Source organism: Pygoscelis adeliae, unplaced genomic scaffold, assembly GCF_000699105.1.
Source record: "Pygoscelis adeliae isolate BGI_AS28 unplaced genomic scaffold, ASM69910v1 Scaffold386, whole genome shotgun sequence".
Classification (NCBI taxonomy): Eukaryota; Metazoa; Chordata; class Aves; order Sphenisciformes; family Spheniscidae; genus Pygoscelis; species Pygoscelis adeliae.
Window position 1 is genome coordinate 2,184,377 of NW_008824940.1, and position 23,178 is coordinate 2,207,554.

General features: G+C 39.1%; 1 protein-coding gene across 1 annotated transcript in view; it reads left to right on the plus strand.

Moving 5' to 3' along the window:
- The window catches only part of CDKL5 (cyclin-dependent kinase-like 5), an 84,776-nt gene that overhangs the window by 30,556 nt on the left and 31,042 nt on the right, over window positions 1–23,178 (plus strand). The window contains exons 3-8 of the mRNA XM_009325480.1: window positions 734–779; window positions 3,798–3,934; window positions 6,917–7,037; window positions 8,677–8,736; window positions 16,144–16,234; window positions 20,802–20,991. Coding sequence (XP_009323755.1) covers window positions 734–779; window positions 3,798–3,934; window positions 6,917–7,037; window positions 8,677–8,736; window positions 16,144–16,234; window positions 20,802–20,991 — 645 coding nt within the window. The remainder of the gene's footprint in view (window positions 1–733; window positions 780–3,797; window positions 3,935–6,916; window positions 7,038–8,676; window positions 8,737–16,143; window positions 16,235–20,801; window positions 20,992–23,178) is intronic.

Here is a 23,178-nt window from a genome sequence, read left to right on the forward strand (position 1 = left end):
CAAGAGAAATGTCTTCATTTAAAATAAAAATGTGACCTATGATGAGCAGGTTTGGTGAGAATAGAGAATAGTAGAGGAATGCAAAGGCAGGCAGATTTTAAGAAGCTATCACCTATGACCATATAGTAAGCACAGATTAACACTCAAATGTAATTAGCGATTCTAGTTTTGGATAGGCTTCGCTTAAGATGACAACTGTTTTTTTAGGACGCACAGAGAATTTACTTTCCTAAAATTATGTTCTTTGTGGGTATTTGAACTTTGAAACCCAAAAACTTTTGACAACCAAAATTACAGGTGGTGTTGTAAGCCTTACCCACGTGCCAGTACAGTATTTTCATTTCAGCTCACAAAGATAAGCACCCACACTTATACTTTGGTCAGATAAAAGATTGTTTGACTTTCAGAATAACTAATAAACAAGAGTCACAGGAACAACTCTTCTGAAAATGTAATTGCTATCTGGTACAAGATATTTAAATATGAATTTTTGGCATTTTTGTTTTTTCATACTGGGGTTCCTAATTGTGATGTATTTGCTACATGTGGTTTTGTATTGCATTTGGCCTGATCACTGAGGTATTAACCAAATTTTTAATTAATCTTGTTTTGCATTGTGAAATCTCTCTGGATGTTGGTTTCTTTTAATTTATCTGATGCTCAGGGGTGGGGAAAAAAACGAGAAAACACAACAGTTCTTGCTTATCTCCCTTTCTTTGCTTTTGTTTTACAGGAGACACATGAAATTGTGGCTATCAAGAAATTCAAAGACAGTGAAGGTAACCTTTTCTGCTGCATACTCTTTCATGTCAATTACTACGTTGTTAGTATCTCTCCAGTTAAAATAAGAAGTCTCATATATCAAGACATGATTTAAAAATTATAATGATTTATTAGCTGTGAATATTCAAGGCATTTGCTCCTTCATACTTGCCTAGGGACTGCATTATACACTCCAACTAGACAACTACCTCTCTTTCTTAGTGCATCTATCTTAATATGGCTCAGATTGTGGTGCCATACACGGTAGTAAGATCTATCACTTGGAGACTGGTTGTGATCAGAAAATGGCAAAAACTCCTCTTGTAGTGGTGGCTTGCAGAGTCTTTGGGCTTTATCACCCTTCATATGTGGGAGGGGATCTAAATGTTAGGGGGACTTGAAGGAGTAAGGGGAGGAGACTGAGAGAAGTCACTGAGAAGTTCGTTGGTATGAAGAGGAATCGGGGAGCTCTCGGGGATCCGTGGGAGGATTTGAGGGAGCTGGGTGGTGACGCAGCAGCTCTGCCCTCCCTTCAGCAGGCTCCACTCTCTACAGGAAACTTGCTTTTTGTCCCCCCACAGCAGCCTCTGTGTACTCTCCAGTGTTGCTGAGTTTGCTGAGAAGGAAGGGGGAGGAGCTGACTCCTGCAAGGCTTACTGTTGTGGCAAAGTGGATGGCAGAAGGCAGGAGGCATGGAAATTATTGCCAGTGCTGCACACACCTATTCCTCACCCAGCAGTAATAAAACCAAAGATCTGTCCAAAACAAGACTGGGTCTCTGACCTGCACTTGCTGGGAGACAGTGAATCCCAGTATTCTATTATAGGCAAAACTGGCAATCAACCACGAGAGCAATAGGCCACCTTGCGTACATCAGAAGCTAGCCCCGATCCCTAATGGGCTAGCACAAACAGAAAGAGAAGCCAAGTATGAATAAGAGGAGTCAACCTAGTCTGAGGTGATGCAGCTATCATTTGCTGTATACCAAGGCTTTAGCTGAAAGCTAACAATGTGGCTTAAAGAAACAGCAGCCACTTTATTTTAGCAAACTTTTCTTTTTTGTTATTGTTATAGGATTACTGGTGGCCATAGAGGTGTGGTTGGTTACAAGGACTGTAATTTTCAGAGTCAGTTAGGCACAGCAAAGTCAGATTTCTGTCTGTCGTTTTATGCAATGCAAACTCTTGCTTTGCAGCTCATTTTGCCAGATACTTGAAGGGTATATTTGATGAATCTTTTAGCTCTGCTATTCAGAAATCTGTTTAAAATCCCTGTTAAAGAATGTCGGAGATCGTTTAATTGTGGTGATCATCTTGACCAGGTCATTAGAGTACTTTAGAATTGCTTTTTGGATCTTGATATGGCTATTCAGTACAGCACCTAGGCAATGAATCTCAGTATTAAGCCGTAAACAATTATTAGCCTGTCTACCAAAAAATGAAAACAAAAAATGTAACGTTGCCATTAGGTCTGGCTTTCCAGGAGTATTACGTAATATCAGTTTATATGGCTGATGACTGCTTTTCAGAGTTGTAGCTAATTGTTTACAAGTTTCTGGAAATACGACAGAAGTTCTTTTGATGGATTTGATTCACCCTATTTCACATCTGTCTCTTTAATGTGGTAGTTCATTACAAATCTGAATATACTGTAATTGTTTCTATTGCCATTTTTGTTTCACTGAATTTTTGCTGTTGTTTGACATATGCATGATAAATACACTGGAAAGATTGTCTAGTTATAGATGAAATTATGTAATCAGGCTGATGCAAGCCAACATCGAGCACTTAGTTTTAAAATGAAATGATTTAGATTGCTCTAAATGATTTTTTTTTTAATCAAAACATTTGTGATGATAGTATTTTGTTTTCCTCTTCTCTCCTGCTCCACTTCAATTTATTTTTTTTCCCTCTCTTCTGATGATGATATGTATTTGCACAACCTGTGTTATTCTCTCTCCCCTGCAAACCTGTTTTTGCCTTTTGCTTGCTTGGAAAAACAGTTTCTCTTCCCTATTTCTTCTTCCTCTGTCTGACTGTCTTTGTGGTACATGACCTACAAATGTGATTTAGCTTTGAAGTCATGCAATCATATCCCATTTAATGTCCCTCTGTTGCGGGTAACAGTTCTGAAAGATTAAGAACCCTGCTTCTACATGTGCATGGGCGAATTTACTGAATTAATGGATTTCATTTTACTAAATGAAAAATAAAATCTAATATAATCTGGTTTACTTGACATTTCGTTGGTAGTATCCTCTAAAACCCAGTCAGTTCAGGGCCCCTTGATGATAAGCAGCGTATGAAGCTTTAGTAAAACACTTCTTCCTTGAACAACTTTCAGACAACTAAATTGTCAAAACAACAGTTGAATTTCTTGACTCCTCAGGATCAGATTCAAGGCTTTGTTGAATTAATACTTGCTCTGTTGCCCTCTGTGGCCACTACACTGGTCTGCATTGCTGAATTTCTATTAAAAGCCTTGTAGGAAAACTTACAGGACTTACAGATCAGTGCTTCGGTCTGGCTTTTGGAGAATAAAATTATTTTAGAATCAAATAGATTTCCTTGACATTGTTCAAACATGAGCTTTGCATTCCAGTGTTTCTGCTGAGGACATATTAACCTTACCAGTGCTTCATGCATGTGACGTATTTGTGGGGTGGAGGATGTGTCTGTACACATACATGCATATTTTTTGAAGCATATTAGTGCTCTTCATAATGAAAAAGATAGAAATGCAAATGATTTGTTTCTTATGACTTTTTCTGCCACTGAAAAACCTAGATGGTAGTGATGGGAAGTCTGTGAGGGTTGCATAATGATAGCACTGTCCTCAGTTACCTCTCTTACAGTGCGGAAGCATCCAGGCAGCAGAGTCAGTCCACACTGGATAATAAGCCTTTTTCTCTGTAATATCTAGAAACAGATAATTTAATCAGGGGTTCAAAATAAAGATTTATAACACTTGTTACTTGGGGTTTTTGTTTTGGTTTTTAATAAGTTTTACTCTGTCACTTTTACTTTGCACTCTAGAAAATGAAGAAGTCAAAGAAACCACTTTACGAGAGCTTAAAATGCTTCGCACTTTGAAACAGGAGAACATAGTGGAGCTGAAGGAAGCCTTCAGAAGAAGAGGAAAATTATACTTAGTTTTTGAATATGTGGAAAAAGTGAGTTGAGTTTGTGCTATCATTGCCAGAGTTAAATCATCAGTTTACTGGAAAAGTCTTTAGTCTTTAAAATTACTTTTAAAAATTAAGCTATTCTAATCTATAAAGAGGAACAGCAGAAACTTCAATACAATCTGAATTGTTGTGATTAGACATTTATTGTGAGAAAGCAACACTGATAACTTTACTATTGTTTTTACTTCATGTGTTGGTCTTTCAAAAAAAAAAATTCTTCCATATATGAACACAAACATGTTCAAATTATGTAGACTGGAATACATATCATTTGAAGAAAAATTTCCATCGAAACTCTAATTTAATTGTAAAGGTGATTAACTGTCCTGTGTTATGTTGTGTAATGAATCTTGACATAGTTTTTCAAAACAAGATCATAGACTTTTGACCTTGGAATCTGTTTCAACTTTCTCCATCATTCCCTGTTAAAAATAGGATTTCTTTGTATATTTCTGTAACAAGGCCACTATCAATAGTTGCTTAGAGGGATTTGGCAAAGATCACTGTCATTATTTCCAATCCTGACCTCATTTGAAACGATTCCAAAATTTCCTTAGATTGGCCTACTACTGCCAAGCATCCTGGTCTGTTTCCAGGGAGAAACAACCTAGAACAGATTAGTCTTTCGTTATTTTTGCAACCTTCATGATAAAGGTAGACCTTCCCTCTGTATTCTAACCATTTAGCATTTCTTCATGGAAATAATTAGATGGTATTCAGATACACACAGTAAAAATAAATGCAAGCTTAAATGTATGTATCTCTAGCTTTCATGAGCTATTGTTCCTTCAATTGAAATTTTCGTTTAATATCCTGCCAGTGTGATGCTGCAGTCTAGCTGAGTGCTAGTCCTCTTCAGTCAATTCTCTCTCGTGTACAGATTTCTCACCCTAAATACTGTGTCTCCTTTACCTCAGTTTACAATTTATTATGTCGTATAACTTCGTTGCATAATGTGAGGTGACCTATACTAGCCCACAGTTTGGCAGAAATTAGTTTTGTTTTTCACCAGCAGATCAGCAACTTCTAATGTGGTGGATCTTACATCCAAAGCTTGACTTGTTCCACCCATGTTCCTTGTAATTGTTCCAGACACGTGGAATGTCTTTGATCACACACCAACTTAGAACATACATTTAATTTTGTATTATAGTTGACTTGGCTAAGCTCACCATAGTAGTGGGTTGGAAGAGCAGCATAAGTAAAAGACATTTAATTGATCTGATAAGGAGTATACTTTAAAAATTATTAATATTGGTAAAAACACCAGGCTGAAATATCCAACATTACTTGCATCAGAATAAAAGAATATAATGATAAATGTAGACATCATGTATAGTCTGTGCCTAATGTAATTTCTGTATTAATGGACACCTTTATTTTCAGTTAAACTTCGTAGCCCATGAACGTTTCTCATTTTCAGCTATGTCAAATAGTTTCCACAATAGTTTCTTTGAAGACCAGGATGATTTCTGTATTTTTCGGTGAGGGAAGAGTAGAAGGAATTAAATAAAATGTGGTATAGTAGGCTAATTTTTGTTTTAACTGGTGATGAGCACCTTGTGTCCTTTAGGGAATCTTAGCTCTGCAATACTCAAATCCAGATTACTTAAATTCACATTTAGTCTAATCTCCTTTATTCATCATTCCCTTAGTTAATGTCTTCATATAGGATTATGTCTCGCTGTGTTGATGCTACTATTTTGGTTCATATTTGTAACACTAACTTCTTGACTGACTTATCCAGATCCACAGGCTTCTGTGTGGACAAGTCTAACTAAAATCAATACGGTTCCTTAAGAGAAAATTCCTTTTCTCAGATCTGAAGTGTATTTCTAAGGAAACTTAAACTCAAGCACATAAGTTCCAGTATTTATTCACAGATTGCAAAACTTAGAAATGTTTTCAAATATTATCAGTGTCTCCATTTGTTTTGTCTTATACTTACGTTCATTAAAACACCTTGCAAGAGCAACCTCAAAAATTTTATTATACAGCTAAAGAAAATGTTTGTCAAAGACAAGGTAAATTTATTTTAAATTAAAAATCTACAAATGCTCAAGTCCATCATTAAATGAGTTGTGTAAGGCAATATAGTCAAACTTATTTCTATTTCAGTATTCAGTAAATAAGACCTTTCTGTCTTCAAGTGGGCTGCTGCTGCCCCATTATTCATTCAGGATTGAGAGTACAAACTCCATTGTACTTCTAATTGTGCAAAACTGGAGACATTTGCTAACATAATGGGAATCTAAATGTCCTTTTTCAAAGAGGAAATTTACTAGTATAAACAGTTTATTTTCTTCCCTAAGTATATCCATAAAACAGTTAATATGGCCACATTTATTGTAGTGCAAATATATCTAAGATCAATATAGCTGATATATAGCTATAGGATACTCCCTAGGTTACTATTTATGCCCCTATGAGGCATTTTTATATCTGTTACTTCATTTGCACTAACAGGTTTGTGTTGCTTTAACTATGCCCATTCACGTACAGACATGCTTTGTGATTAATTGTGGCCCTGCTATGTCAAAGCAGCAGAACTAGCTTAATAATGAAGAAAACAGTATGTTAAAGCACAGTCAGATATTTACAAAATGCTGAACTCTTCTAAACTTTTCATATAGCCACGCTGACCTGGTGTTTCTGTTCAAGCAACTTTTTGTAACTAAATGACTTTTTAGAAGTTTTAGGCCAAGAGGTTTGATGACAGTCTTTTAAGGACTTGTGGTATATTTGTGGTTCACCTTTCAGGAGTGCTGTCTTCACAAGTGCTTTCTCTAGAATGAAAACAGCTAATAGTATGCTTATGATTAACATTCAAGGAGCGTATTTTAAACTACTGATTTTGCATAGCCAGGCTCACTGGCCTAAGTATGTTGCTTCAGAATGCTGAAAGTGTGTTCTCTTCCAGCAACTACAGTATAACTCTTTTAAATAACCTGTCTTTTAAACATTTAGAATATGCTTGAATTGCTAGAAGAAATGCCAAATGGAGTTCCACCAGAAAAAGTGAAAAGCTATATCTACCAGCTAATTAAAGCAATTCATTGGTGCCATAAGAATGATATTGTTCATAGAGGTAAGTGTGTAGTTCTCCACATGGAAATAAGCCCTGGGTAGGAATTTGCTTTCTAAAGGGAAAGATGTTACAGCTTGAAGTAATTTGCATTTAACATAAATATGAGCAATTGCTTTATATTGTGGCCAAAGAAGAGCAATGAAGCTGGTGAAGGGTCTAGAGCACAAGTCTCTTGAGCGGCTGAGGGAACTGGGACTGTTTAGCCTGGAGAAAAGGAGGCTGAGGGGAGACCTCATCGCGCTCTACAACTACCTGAAAGGAGGTTGTAGCGAGGTGGGTGTCGGTCTCTTCTCCCAAGTAACAGGCGATAGGACAAGAAGACAAGATTTATCAAGCTGCATCAGGGGAGGTTTAGATTGGATATTAGAAAAAATTTTTTCACCGAAAGGGTTATCAAAAGCGTTGGAACAGGCTGCCCAGGGAAGTGGTTGAGTTCCCATCCCTGGAGGTATTTAAAAGACGTGTAGATGTGGCGCTTAGGGACATGGTTTAGTGGTGGACTTGGCAGTGCTAGGTTAACGGTTGGCCTTGATGATCTTAAAGGTCTTTTCCAACCTAAACAATTCTACGATTCTGTATCAACAGAAAAAAAAAAACCAACTGTAAATTTGGCTGGGTCTTAAGTCTGCTGCGTGTCTTCAGATTGTTTTAAAAGTAAGTTCATCTACATATAAAGCTTGCTGTCCACTGTCTTTGGGATATGAATAAAGATTGTATCACACGCACAGCGAAGTGAAACTGCAGTACAAACGTTGCCAAAGGAAAAGGAATTTTTTTTAAACATTTCATGGCACTCAGTCATTTCCCTTTTGAATCTGACAATAGAATATTAGGAGAAAAATAATCAAGAACTTAAAGCGTGGTCCCCTGTGTTTTACTTCTTAAGGCAGTTCGTCCCAGCTGCCATGTGTTCAGTTCTGTATGTTTACTTTCTCCCCTAAACTTAAAGCACTTACAGTACATACTTGATGTGTGACTTTAGTTTTATGTATTTTATCCTGATTCAATAAAATTGTATTTTGCTTTGTGGCTTTGCAAGAGTAACGTTTCCAATGAACTAAAATTCTCATACAATATACTATTTATATTTGAGACTGATCAAACATAAGCAAGAGTCTGAAAATATTCTGTAAAATAGAGTTTGAAAAATATACCACATATGGATACAACAATATCCGTATAGGAGTAAAAAAACGGCCTTAAAGCTAGGCAACATATTTTTTCTAAAAAAATGACAAGAGGTGATCAAGAAGATCATCATAACTGAAAACGTTGAGCACGACGCACTTAACATTTTATTGGTTAACAGGGTAATTAAATGCCAGTTCTTTGTATTCTTTTGCAATATGCAATATTCTGCATATTGGTTTGCTGCCCAGGAATATCTGTAAGCACCTTTTATCTTCCCATATTTTGTTGGGAAACACTTTAAAAGACTTCAAAAGGCAGAAAATTAATTCTGCATGTTTACAAACTGAATTGCTGGAAGCTGTTTCAGCAGTTGTTCTTGTAATGCTTCGTTTATGATTCCATGAATGTCTCTAAATATGTTATAATGAAATAATATTTGTTGACAAAGTTGAAAATTAAAGAGATGGTAACAGCATTATTTTTTTTCTCTCTCTCTCTGATACTCCAGATATCAAGCCAGAGAATCTCTTAATAAGCCACAATGATGTTCTGAAGTTGTGTGACTTTGGTAAGTTCAGTAGATAGATACCTGCTTCTTACCTTTTTAAAGAAAATCTCTTGCAGTGGAGTTTTGCCTTATTCTTATAAGAGTTCTACAGTATGTACTGTTTAAAACCCACTAAAGTGGTCAGAATTGATTACTTCTTCAGGTTTGTGGCTAGTACTTTAATTTGAAAGTTCTCTGAGCTTAATTTGCATACCTTGTGAAATACCTGTATGAACATCTCAATAGAGATGCTACATTTATCTCTTCCTATATATGACAAGGTTTTTACTAGCAGTGTTACTGGCACTCAGCTGAGAACAGCACAGATGATAAGCTGATTAGGATGCTAGCAAAACTGAAGGTTTATCTGCCCTGCATCGTAAAAGAGAAGATGATTCTTCCTTCTTTAGTAAAGACACAATAAACTAACACTTTTTATATACTTTTTGAACCACTGGCTTTCATGGACAGTTATGTGTGTAGTTTTAGATCAACTTTTATTGTTATGTTAGTCAAGGAATAGTGTCCACATATGATTAATGACTGAACAGCTGGAGAATAGAGTTGTATGTGTAATGTTAGGTCAGGAAACATCAAAGTTATCAATACCTGTTTAATGTCAGCTTTAAGGCTTTGAAGAATCAGCACCTACATACAAGGCAAACTTTGCCCATGTGAGTAATCCCCAGAAGACAACAGAGCGGAGTGTACACTGTTCCAACAATCTGTATTTTTATTCTAAATGCTACATAAACACAGAATAAAATATTGTTCCCTCTAAGAAGCTTACGGTTTGGCTTGGTAAATAAAAACCAATTCCATAGTGCTACCCATGGGCACTTTTCAGTGAGAGCAGTTTGAAAGCTGTCATTTCAAACCTCTGCAATTTTGAATTGAAAGAACAACTGCTAAAAAAATAGATTGAAATGGTTTTTTAGGAACACAAAAAAGGCGTTTGTCATTTGCAGTGCTGCTTATTTCTTTTAATCCTAAAGGCATTTTTGCTTAAGCATTCAGAAACAATAACTGTTCTAGGAAAAGCCTTAGAAGATTTGGTCCTTATGAGTTCTTTGAATTAAGGGCAATTTATTCTGCAGTGTAAGGAACTGCACGGCTCTGACAGAACACCAGGGTGCCCTTGCGCGGTGCCCTCGGTGCCTTTGCCTTTTCGGTGTCCACAGGCCTCCTGTCCGCACCGCTGTGGCCACCCTCCCCTGGCAGCTCTGTGCCCAGGCTGCCCTGGCAGCTTTGCCCAGAGCTGGTGGGGCAGGATTTTTCCCTTACCCCACACTTATTTTCAGGGCCTTGCCCCTGCGAAGCAAACCCCCCTGGGGTTGGCAGGGCCAGGGCTCTCCCAGGAGGCGAAGGCTGGTGTGGCGTACGCCTTGCTCCCTCTCCACCCCTTCACACCCCGTGCCAGCTTTGGGTGGTTAGGGGACCCAATCGCTGCCTTGCGCAGAGCTTAACAACCAGTCAGCGGGCAGTGCCTGCCCCTGACCAACGTGTGCTCCAGTCAGGGCTAAAGGCATCACTAGCAGGAACAGCCAATAGGGGCGTGAGTGGGTCCTTATGGGAACTGTTCACCCCCACCTCCTTCCGCGGCCATGGGGAAGAGCCTTCCCTGGCCCTCACCCTCCCTCGGGGGTTTTTTGGGGGGGATATCCCCCCTGAAAGTAACACTCACCATTGCAGTTGGTACTCAATGACTTTTTTGCCTCGGGTCTTCACCGGCAAGTGCTCGCGCCTCACCGCCCAAGCCACAGAAGGCAAAGGCGGGGACTGGGAGAATGAAGAGCCACCCACTGTGGGAGAAGATCAGGTTCGAGACCATCTAAGGCACCTGAAGGTGCACAAGTCCATGGGACCCAATGAGATCCATCCACGGGTCCTGAAGGAACTGGCGGATGAAGTTGCTAAGCCACTATCCATCGTATTTGAGAAGTCGTGGCAGTCCAGTGAATTTCCCACTGACTGGAAAAGGGGAAACATAACCCCCATTTTTACAAAGGGAAAGAAGGAAGACCCAGGGAACTACAGGCCAGTCAGTCTCAGGTCTGTGCCTGGGAAGATCATGGAACAGATCCTCCTGGAAGCTACGCTAAGGCACATGGAGGACAGGGAGGTGATTCGAGACAGCCAGCATGGCTTCACCAAGGGCAAGTCCTGCCTGACTAACCTAGTGGCCTTCTATGATGGGGTGACTACAGCAGTGGACACGGGAAGGGCTACAGATGTCGTCTCTCTGGACCTCTGTAAGGTCTTTGACACAGTCCCCCACAACATCCTTCTCTCTAAACTGGAGAGGTATGGATTTGATGGGTGGACTGTCCGGTGGGTGAGGAATTGGTTAGATGGTCGCATCCAGAGGGTTGTGGTCAACGGCTCAATGTCCAGATGGAGGTTGGTGACGAGTGGCATCCCGCAGGGGTCCGTATTGGGACCGGTACTGTTTAATGTCTTCATCAGTGACATAGACAGTGGGATCGAGTGCACCTTCAGCAAGTTTGCAGATGACACCAAGCTGAGTGGTGCGGTCGACATGCCAGAGGGATGGGATGCCATCCAGAGGGACCTGGACAAGCTCAAGAAGCGGGCCCGTGTGAACCTCATGAGGTTTAACAAGGCCAAGTGCAAGGTCCTGCACCTGGGTCGGGGCAACCCCCAGTATCAATACAGGCTGGGGGAGGACAGGATTGAAAGCAGCCCTGCCGAGAAGGATTTGGGGGTACTGGTGGATGAAAAGCTGGACATGAGCCAGCAATGTGCGCTCGCAGCCCAGAAGGCCAATCGTATCCTGGGCTGCATCCAAAGAAGCGTGGCCAGCAGGTCGAGGGAGGTGATTCTGCCCCTCTACTCTGCTCTGGTGAGACCCCACCTGGAGTACTGCGTCCAGCTCTGGAGCCCTCAGCATAAGAAAGACACGGACCTGTTGGAGCAGGTCCAGAGGAGGGCCACGAAAATGACCAGGGGGATGGAACACCTCTCCTCTGAAGAAAGGCTGAGAGAGTTGGGGTTGTTCAGCCTAGAGAAGAGAAGGCTTTGGGGAGACCTTATTGCAGCCTATCAGCACTTAAAGGGGGCTTATAAAAAAAGATGGCGGCAAACTTTTTAGCAGGGCCTGTTGCGACAGGACAAGGGGGAATGGCTTTAAACTAAAGGGGGGTAGATTTAGACTAGATAGAAGGAAGAAGTTTTTTACGCTGAGGGTGGTGAAACACTGGAAGAGGTTGCCCAGAGAGGTGGTGGATGCCCCATCCCTGGCAACATTCAAGGTCAGGTTGGACGGGGCTCTGAGCAACCTGATCTAGCTGAAGATGTCCCTGCCCATGGCAGGGCGGTTGGACTAGGTGACCTTTAGAGGTCCCTTCCAACCCAAAGTGTTCTATGATTCTATATGCCATCAGCTAATAAATCTTTGTGCATGTGAACTCGTGTCAACATCCTTTGTGCAGCAGTATTACAGGAAAATAAAAAGCCAAACAAATGGTACGGTCGTGTTCTGGACAACAGTTTTCTCACTAGGTATAGATGATGTGAATTCTGTCAGCAGTGATGTTCTGGTCTGTTGGCTTGCTCACGCCGTACGCTCCAGCCACGTACTCCTCTGCTGTTGAGAAAGATATGCAATCACAGTGTACTCACAGTGCTCGGCACAACCTCAAGGAAGGCAAACTAAATTACGGGAATTTCTGTTGTTCTTGCTGTTCATGTGGATTAGTTTGAATTTTGATCAGTGTTTCAGATTTAGTTAAATTTAAAATTCCAAACAACTCTTATAATTTGGGATCAATTTTAATTTTTTAGCCTTATTGCTAATTGACGTTATTGCTAGTAGCTTAAGCTATTACTGTAAGATGTCTGTCAGAATTGTATTAGCCACAAGCATTTTCTGAACATGTACAGATTAGGATATAAAAATTTGCATTTTAACATGATTTAACATATGCTGTCTGCCTACCTAACTTAAATCATGTTTTGGAACACAGGTGCTTGTCACATGCAGTGCCACATTCCTCATGTGATAACAAATACCAAGAAAAAGTCTGTGCATCCATCCCAATGCAAATATTGAAGTAACTGGGTGTTTCCGAATAGCCCAGTGGACAAAACAGTTTGAATAGAAAAGTTCATAAATTATTAACAAGATAGTTCTTCATAATCCCGGTGCCATGTGTTCTGTACATATCGTGCTAGATAAAAATGAGATTGAATGTGGTGCTTGCCTGGACACATGTTGTGTGGGTGTCATTTCTGCCAATAGAAGTGGAAAAAAGAGAACAGTACAAAATGCCAATTACAGCAGATGCATCTGACTGTTGGAAATAGGCTTTCTGACAAATGTGCGTGCTGTTTCAACACCACGGCTTCAAAATTACTTGTTTTAGCAATCTCTTAAACTCTGTATGATGCGTAAGCATGGAAATCGTGAAACACAGGACTGGAAAAGACCTCAAGAAATTCTCTAGTTCTTCCACCTACTCAAAGAAAGGATTAAGCATGTCTGTGTCATTCTTGACAGGTATTTGCTTAGCTTATTCTTAAAATTCTCAGTAATGGAGGTTCCCTAGTATTCCTAGGCACCTATTTAAGTACTTACATGTCATTAATGTTAGAATGCTTTAGTTTGTCCAACTTAAATTTGCCTTATTTCTCTATAAGAAACTGACAATCTTCTCCTTTTTTCCTCACACCTTTTTCCTTGACATCTCTCCTACCCTATTCTGAGTTGTTTAAAGCCCTTTCTTGAAATATCTTATTTAGCTTGTTCTCCCTCCTTGCATCATGATGCATTTGCAAACTATTGCTTTCATAGTTGCTCTCACTCAAATCGCCTTCTGTCTTCATGTTCTGATCTATTCCTTCTCACTGTTTAGAGTTTGGTCTAATCTTCTCCCTAGTTATCTTCTCATGTTTTTATATCAAAAAATTCTTGCCAATACCTCAGCACAATTTGGAGGAACAATAAGCTAACTCCACCACGACAAAAAAAAAAGTGATCATGCACTTAGGAAGGTATTATGCTTTCTTGAATCATTCTGTCCATCATCTTTAAGCATGGTGTCATAGCGTCAGAGCAGTAGTGAATCCATAAAATGGTTTCTTACATCACCCATCCATGTATAGATGACACTGAAGCCCATGATGATAATTTTCCTTTCTGTCTTGCCACATCAAATCTGTGCTGCACCTAGTCTGTAAAGTTGGGAGCTGATCCTTTTTTCAGACCATGTTAGCTCCTGCTTATCTCTGGACATAGTAGCAGCTGACTGAGACCAAGTTCCAATAGACTGGCCTGGAGGGAGGAGGATTCATCCTTGACTTGTTGATTCTTCCGGTGCACATGGGCTGGTGGGCTGCCAGCCTTGTATGTTACGTTAGCACATGTGTTTATTTGTATCATGTGACACCTCCCCCCCCGCCCCAGTTCAGTTTGGGACTTCCCACTGTTTGTTTTGGCTGTCCCATTTCTTCAGTGTAGCTCCTGGTTATCTTTCCTCTCTTCTTTAAACACATGAATGAATTTTTCACTGACAAGATTAATCAGATGGGTCATGTAGTTTGAAACAGAAACAGGGCTGCCTAAGCAGTTCTAAATATAGTAATGTTTAGAAATTTACCCAAACCCAATGTTACATGTAATAAAAAAAAAAAAAAAAAATCCTTTCCAGCTTTTCTCCAGCAGCATCAGAAACGTTTATTAGACTTTACGGGAACAGATCAGAATTGTTATTATTTTGGGGCAAGTTTGAAATATCTGTTCCTCATCATACACGCCTTCTAGTTTACTAACTCTTGAACGTGGAGGTATCTGGCAAAAAGTAACAGCTGTAACCTCTGTCAGTAAAAAATTTATCATTGTTTTCTCAAATCACTAGTCTAATAATAATAATAACAACAACAATCTGCATCCAAACCTTTACTTCAACTTGGACTAAATTAGCATTCCACAAGGGTGAGCAGGGCTGGGTTCCACACTAAGCTGCCAAATTATATACACTTTCAGAATACTAACAAAACAAAAAAAAATTTAAAAAACTACAACCTTACAAGCGTAGTCATGTGGGAAAAGCAGTTTTGGCAGCTTCTGCCTAAGAACTCAGAGATAAAGAATGACGACTGTTGAATTTGAGTAGCACTTGTTGATTCTGAAAATGAAGTTATGCCTTACACCTCTGTAACACTTTGGAATTTTTATTCTTTCTTCATCATTTGTGCAATAATGGAAAGACTTACAGTCATTTCACTGAAGTGAATTTTGGACCAAGTTTTAATGTCACATGCCAGTAAGAAAGCATTTTGAAAATGTTGCTTCTGCATTTCAGTCCCAAAAATTTGTCTCAGTTTGAGCTCTAGTAAGGAGCTTACACATCTGCAGTCTTGCTGCTGAGATCTGTCTGTGCTGTCTCACCTTACTATTAATCAGTTGTTTGAAAACAGTAAGACACTTGATACTTTTTCTTTAGTCATGCCAGCATCTGCCCTAGAGTACTTCTACATGAAGAATCCAGTAACATCATTATGTGGTGCTTGGCTGATGTTTTATAAATGGAGGAGAATGAAAACAAAAATATAAATCATTCACACATCTGGGTTTTCCAGTATATGCACTCTTCTCATGGTCGGTGGTCTTAATTGTTATGGCTTAGGACAGAAGTTAAGTTTTGGTACAGTTGTAAATAAGTAAACTTTTTTTTTATTATTCTTAACAAAATGATGTGGAGGAGGAAGTTAATTTGGACTTGGTTTCTGATCCTAATTCACTAAGACCCTTGTTATGAATGTGATGCTAAAGCAGGTGGGAAGGTGACACGTGGAGTGAGCCAAATGCAGATATAAAGCAGTTTTGCTGATCTTTGGTAGACTCCTACGTTTTGTAGTTTTGGGGAGATGACCCTGTTCCTTGCTAGGTCAGGGAGGGAGTGTCCTTAGATGAGAATAATACATAGTTTCTTGACCAGTTTAAAAAATTGAATGCATTGAGACTGTAGTAGTTAAGACCAATGACTGGAAGAGTCTACTCCCCATGCATATGTTACGTTTCTAATGTTATGAGTCTTCTGCAAATAGCATCTCAGTGAAATTTAGTGGCAATAGTTCAATAGCTTGCATGGCATACTGACAGGTAACTTTTATCAATCTGTTTTGATTATGGCAAGGCACCAAAAGTAATAGCAAAACCCCATAGACTTCTGAGGAGAGTACACAAGTAAAGTAGTCATTAAAGCAGACACGCTGACTTTCACTGTCGTATCAATAAAAGCTTGCATTTCAGTAGACAAGCAATTGTTGAAGACATCATTCTGCACTAGGGGTTGTAAACTATTTGCTTCTATATAAATAGGCGTGACCTCTTACTGTCAAAATCAGTGGTGATATGCATATTGTATTTAAAATAGGATATAATCTTTCACGCTGTTTCTTTGACAGGCTTTGCTCGTAATCTCTCTGAAGGAAGCAATGCTAACTATACAGAATATGTGGCTACCAGATGGTACCGCTCACCTGAACTCTTGCTTGGGTAAGTACAGTTTGTAGAACTGCCATGATAAATCTTGACTGATTCTTTACATTTTTTTCAAGCACCATGGAGAGCTTGTGGTTGATTTAAAGGGAAGATTTCAAGAGGCTTCCAGACTTTCATTAATTTTTCTTCATTTCCAATAAAGTCAGCATGAATCATTGACATGTTGACCTGTCTTGAGCAGAGCAGTGTTTAACTGATTAAAATATGAAGCTGAATTATAACAGATGTACTTCAGATTCCTGTCCCCACCCCATTCCCTTTAGAAGAGATTTCCATGGTAGTCCTGTAACCTGAAATGTTCCGTCAGCCTTGTGGTGGACATCAGATAGCAATGGCAGTGCAGCTTTCACCACACTACACTCCTAGTTCTCTTCATCCTTTGGGTCAAAACTATGACTTGGTTTTCATTCCCAGTTACCCTTTACCAGCGCTGCTGAAGTGGCTGAGAAGGATGGTGCTAGCTTTTTACTAGTCAGGAAGAATTTATTGAAGGAGGCTAGAGGAATCATTTTAATAAAGCACTGAGAAGTTAGGTTTGCATTGCCTGTGAAAGCAGTAGTTATATGAGTAGCCTCAGCCGGACAATTTAGTTTTACTCTTTTATTAATCTGTAAAATGAGTGTTTTACTACCTCACAAGGTTAAACAGATTTTCAGATACTATACGAACAAATTCGTAGGACCCAAAAGGGCAAAGGAAGAGAGAAAAACAACTGGAGATCTACTATATGTGATCTTCCCATTACTATCAAGTTTAACAGTGCATTATTCTAAACTACGTGATCACTCTCATAAAATACAATTTCTGTATGTATAGCATATATGTACTTATATATACATATTCTAGAAATAAGGAATTATTAGCCACAAGATGAACCAAAAAAGTACTGGTCACTCCTAAGATTCTTTAAGCAAAATGTTTCATGCTGCTGAGAAACAAGTCTTTGTTGGAAGCTTTGATTAACACTGAACTAGACATTTCTTGAATAGATAAAGCATTAGGTAGTAATTATTCTGTCAAAGTCATCCCAGTATTCCCAGAGCTGTGCTAATCTTAATAAAATTGGTAGGCAGTTGCGTTGTTATATGTAGAATAGTATGTTAAAGTTGCCATTAAAAACCTCAAAGCTCGGTTTTTCATATTTTGGAGAAAACAGGTATTATTAAGCTTCCAGCAAAGTGCGTATGTGTATATGTAAGTATAAAAAAAGACTTGGAAAGAAAGCATCCATTTTACTCTTTGTCTATGGTAGTAATGAGGATTTAGGAGGAAAGATGAAAAGCTTGACAGACATACTATTAATCTGACCTGCAGTTTTCAAAACTGTTTCATTACCAAAGGAAATATAGCAGGAATCACATCTGTTTGTAATTGACTAAATTTGTTTGATTAGCTTGTAGAGAAAGGAGGGGGTATGTGTATTTAATGCATATGACCTCAACTTTGCTGGTGTATGTTTTTAATGCCAAGTTTTTCTGGCACAAAGTGATGCCTGTTTCTTGGCAATCGTGTTCTATTTCCCAGACACTCATCTTACCCATTCCCCCTTCCCCTGTATTTATCAAATCTTTATAAGCATCTAATATTCAAAAGTCTTCCCAGGATTATTAAATATATACATTTTACCAAATACAGTTTTACTTTTTCAAATTTTAAAATGTGTCCCAGAGAGGTTTCTGTTTTGCGATAAAGTTCAAGACTTACATTTCAGGACAGGAAAGAAATCGCTGCTGAATTATTCACAGAACATCCAAAATCTACTCACTTTGGAGAGCCTCAGGTAACTGTTAGTGGAGTACTCTGTACCCTTTGATGAAAAAATATTGCTAAAAGCTAGTAGATTTTAAGGTACACCAAATTACTAAATGAAAACATGTTTTGGAGAATAATTTGTGCAGGAATAGACAACAGTACTTCTGATTTGTGGTCTTTCTGTCCTATAGGAGTTATTTCATTTATCCAGCCACATCACTCTTGCATTGTTTGCCTGTTATGATCTGACAAGACTCATCCTGACGGTCAGTAGAACAGGAGTCTTGAGCGTGCCTTTTCAAACGAAAAAGTTGCAGTTTACTCCGCCACTGCCTTAAGAAATGGGCATTTTCTGATTTGTTTCTGTTTGACTACAGAGTAAATAGTGGAAACTTCTTAAACTGTGGTTCAGCTGTCTTTATTCTTGTGAGCAAGGTAAGGTAATGGTCCCTGCCTCAAAGGAGTTTTAGCCCATTCTTCAGTTGTAACCCTAGCATGTTCTCCAAGGCCCCAGCCTACAGCAAACCTTTCCCCCATTTCACATTTCAGTGGAGAAACCTGCCTAGTAAAGGGGTTGGAAATAAAGATGTGCTTGTTTTTCTGTCGTAATAAAAAGGTAGGTTTTTTAGTTGCACTCTCACAAACTGTTTTGCTGACAGAGCCTCAGTTTTCCAGTACAAGCACAAAATATCTTAAGAGCAGATCTTTGCCTTTGGAGTCTGTTCTCGTCTGTGTTGCCTTTTGCAGCATGGAGAAAAACTAGTCCTTCCTTGGCACTCAGACCTGATCTAATGGGTGGGTTGGACTAGCAGCATCACAGGAAGAACAAACATTGAGTTTCTCAGCACATCCACAAGTAGTCACTATGCAAGATTAGTAAGGGAATTATGAACGCACAGAGCCATTGTAGTAGTAGTACTTCAGAGTTTTGGCATGCTCTGCCTTGCCACTGGTGGTTCCTTGTCAGTAGTCTATTCCAGTGGGGCAAACTTTGATTTTGTGACGATTGTTTGAAAGGACTGCAGTGTCTCATGGCAGATTCTGAAAGGCAAGCGATTCTTGAAATTTTGGTGTCCTACTTCAACTTTCCTAGCTACTGTAGACTCCTGCGCGAGGCATCTCAGTGGGCCTGTAGTTTCACTCAGACTATTGTCCAGCTAGAAACGCTTTCTCACCTTCACCTAACTAAATCATCACAAGGGTTACAGAGTCCTCTGGTCAAGTGCCCTCCCCATAAAGTGAAGTACCTAATCATGAGTAATCAATGGGGAAATAGATTTTTTTTTTTTCTTTAGTCTGAGAGTGTTCTCTCTCTAAACGTCTTTAATCATCAGCATAAGGAAGGAGCAAAGGGAACAGATTTAGGATAGGATTGGATTTGTCATCTGCAACTCCTGGTGCTGTCTTATTCCAGAAATAGGCAAGCCAGCTGTAACTTAAAAATCTCTTGAAACAGAGGTTGAGTTGTTGGATTACAAGTTGCAAAAAGAAGAGACTCAGTGAAATACATTTTCAGTTCAGTCTTTGTTCCGGTCTTTATTCTTTTTATATGCTTTTTCTTTGACATGAGAAGAATTCTCTGGTCATTCTGCTCAAAACCTAAACATCCAAAAGAGATTATTGGAATAAGTTGGATGTCTACAAAAACATTTTACAAATTCAACAAGCAAGAACTCAGGCGTACAGAACGAGTTGCTTCAGTCTATAGTAGGAACAATGAAAAGCCAAAACTATGTAATGCATTAGCTGTTGCACAATTGAGGTAGGGGGCTAAACAAGCTTGCTGAGGAACAGAACCTTAGAATGAAAATCGGAAGTTGTCCAAAAAGATTGTGTTTCTTCAGCGTTTGTGCCTTTACATTGAATGTTGCAGTAGTCTACCACTCTCTCCTCTTCATACAAACTTCCGTTCTCTGTATTCCGATTTTCTGCCCTACATGTCTTACAAACCATCCTCCAGCCCGTAGTCTCTCCTGACTAGAGCACCCACATTGCCTGTTTTTCTACTGGATACCCTTGTATGTAGTCTCAAGAAAAGCTGGTATAGCCCTTGCCAATGTAATACTCACACCATTTAGTTTTGTTTCTGATTAATTTCCTCCACCTCTTCATTGCTGACCTAGCTTCTTTTGTCATTAGCAGTTTAAAATACCAGGTGCCATCCTCCCAACCACACAACATTGCCTGCATACAGAGGCCACCCATCAGAATTTCTCCCCAAAACCCCACCTGTGGCTTTGCTCCAAAACAGGAATTGCTTATTTTATGATGCTTTCATTGTTTCCTCACCTGTGTTTTTTAAAGAATAGTTTTCAGGGGCATTCTGTTTTCTCTCTAATTAAAATTCCTCTGCATGAATGCTGAAACAAAGATTTCTTTTTCTGTTCTCCCAGTGGCCAGACCCAGTATGCCTATCTGCCTATTAAGCACGATGGAAAAAGAAATGTAATGCCGAAATAGAGCACAGTTATTAATCCCTGGAGAGAAGGGAAGTTAGTTCTAGTTTAACTTGGAATGGTAACTGCTTCACAGTCAAAAAGATTATTCTTGTATGTAAGATTTTTCACAAAGGTAGCCAGCTCCCTGGGGGTACTTGAGAATTCCTCTCCTGCCTTTTCAAGCAGCGATACATCAAGCAAACCAGGGCAGAAACAGCGGGCTTGGTATTTGAGGTAGTTTCTTTAATATCAAAGTTTATTTTTTCTGTGTTGTAAGGAATCGGGCCATTGGAAACATGGCCAATAAATTGAAACAGCTCCCTAAGAAGACAGTGTCAGTGGGTGAAAAACATTGTATGTTCACTTTACAGAGCCCCTTATGGAAAGGCTGTGGATATGTGGTCTGTAGGCTGTATCCTGGGAGAGCTGAGTGATGGGCAGCCCTTGTTTCCTGGTGAGAGTGAGATTGACCAGCTCTTTACCATTCAGAAGGTGCTAGGCCCACTGCCAGCTGAGCAGATGAAGCTCTTCTACAGCAACCCACGCTTCCATGGCTTGCGGGTAAGAGAAGGCTTTGTTCTTTTTTTTTTTTTTTTTTTAAATTTACTCACACAGTATTTGCACTATTGTCATTGTTGCTGTGAAGGTTCTTTTAATTTACATTGTATGTTATCTATTGCATGTGTTTCTGTGTAAGTATAGGATATTTAGATTATAAGGCATTCATAATTCAAAGTAAAATTCTGATTACACCAGTATTGAGTTGTATAAATATGTTCGTTTTACTGTTAAAAGTTGATTAAAAATTTTCTTTCATTTCTTTGACTTTTTTGGCATACAAGTTAGCATTTATAACCCAGCTTAGCATTACCCTGCCAGGTTTGCACTGTGAAGTTTAGTGGCATAGCTCTGTCAGTTCGGGGTGTGGAAAATTAATGCCTGCTGTCTTCAGGCTACTATGTTGGAAAAATCTGGGCCGTAGATGCCGCTAGTATGGCAGAGAGCTTTTTGCCTTTTGACTTATATTCCTGGGGAGTTGATGTAAGCCACATGAGTAAAAAAGCTCTTCCTACTGACAGCATTGTTCCCCTTTTGGGGGTTTGCCAATACCATGTAATGACAGAGACTCACTAGTGTGGAGAAGCTGCTCAAGTTGGGATGTGCAATATGGCAAAATCCCGGAAGCAATGTATAAGCAGTAGCTCTGTTATCTTAAACAATACCTGGTCAGTGATTGTACTCATGTTTTCTTGCAGTTCAGTTTTGGTTGTCATTTTTTATTAATGAATGTTGCTTAGAAAGGTGAATTTATGATCTTGATAAAATGGTCTGAAATTGTTAGTGTAAAATCCTATAAAGAGACATACCAAGGCTTTAGGAGACCTGATCTGTGCTAAAAACTCAAGATTTGAGTTTTACTCTGTAAAAGAGAAAACGTAGAGAATGAGAAGGGGAAAGAGGGGGGACCTAGTTGTCTTAAAACATGTTAAAGGTTGCCATAAATTGGGTTTAGCTGGTGGTGATAAGAAAAGAAATAGTTGGCTTAAGGTGCTAGGATAATTATTTTAGCTACAAGGATAGCCAATTCCTAAGAATTTTTGTTGAAGTTTGTAGACCCTCCATCAGTGGAGGGTTTTAAAAAAGATTAGACAAGCATTTTTTGCAAGGTCCTGTGTGTATTTGATCCCGTTTAGATCAGTGGGCTTGAGGGGATTTTCTATTAAAAAAAAAAAAATTATAGCCCTTATTAGGAAAGCAATACTTTAAAAGTTGTAAGCAAAATAAATTACTGCCTCTTCAACATTATTTTACAGCAGCTCTAGTTGTGCAGTGTAACCTTATTTGGATAAATGCTTTGTAGTGTCTTAGGATGAAAATGAAGTACCTTTATTTTGTAACTTTAAAATACAGTAATTCAAGAAGACAGCTTGGACTGTGATTAGCACAGGGTTGAGAGTTACAAGTCTCTGTGCTCATCCTGGATCAATGGTTTATTACTTGGCCTCAGACATTGCTGCCGCCTTAGCCCCATCTGTAAAGACAGGATACTAATGATGATGAGAGTGGCACGTGCCTTCTAATAGATAGTAGTTTTTGAATACTGAAGTAAAGTCTGCATAATGGCTTAAAAATAAAAAATAGTACAAAAAATGTTGGTTTGGAATGTGATGTGATATTAGTTATTTCGTGGGAAAAATTTACTCCATGCTATAAGACAACCTTAAAAGTACATTTTTCTGTAGCATAGTGCTTAATAGCAGAAGATTTTCTGCTGCATAGATAGAAGGTATGCTGTGATCATGCAAATTATTATTTACAAGCTGGATCTGGTGCTGGGTGTTCACAAGACAGAAAGTAGGCCATGGTGTGGAATTGTTTATCCATACGTTTAGGCTTTGTGAATTTCTACATTACCATAACTGTGAGTACTACCATATTGTAGCACAGGATTTTAAAAATTTGCAAACTTTCTGTCTTTTCTTCCTGCTCTCACACACACACAGAGTTTTCCTCACTCCTGAGGTTTAGGGAGTATTTAGTGATCTCTTTTCAGTCCTTTTGAGGAAGAAAACATCCATGGTATGTTGAAGGCCCAAGGAAATAAAATAATATGGAATCAGAAAGTACCAATAGGCTCATGCCTTTATGGAAAATGTGAGTGGTAATGTAGGGCTATAAATATTGTTCTACAAATAAGTTTTAAATAACATAACAATGACAGTGAGCAGCCATCTCGTATTACTGCTT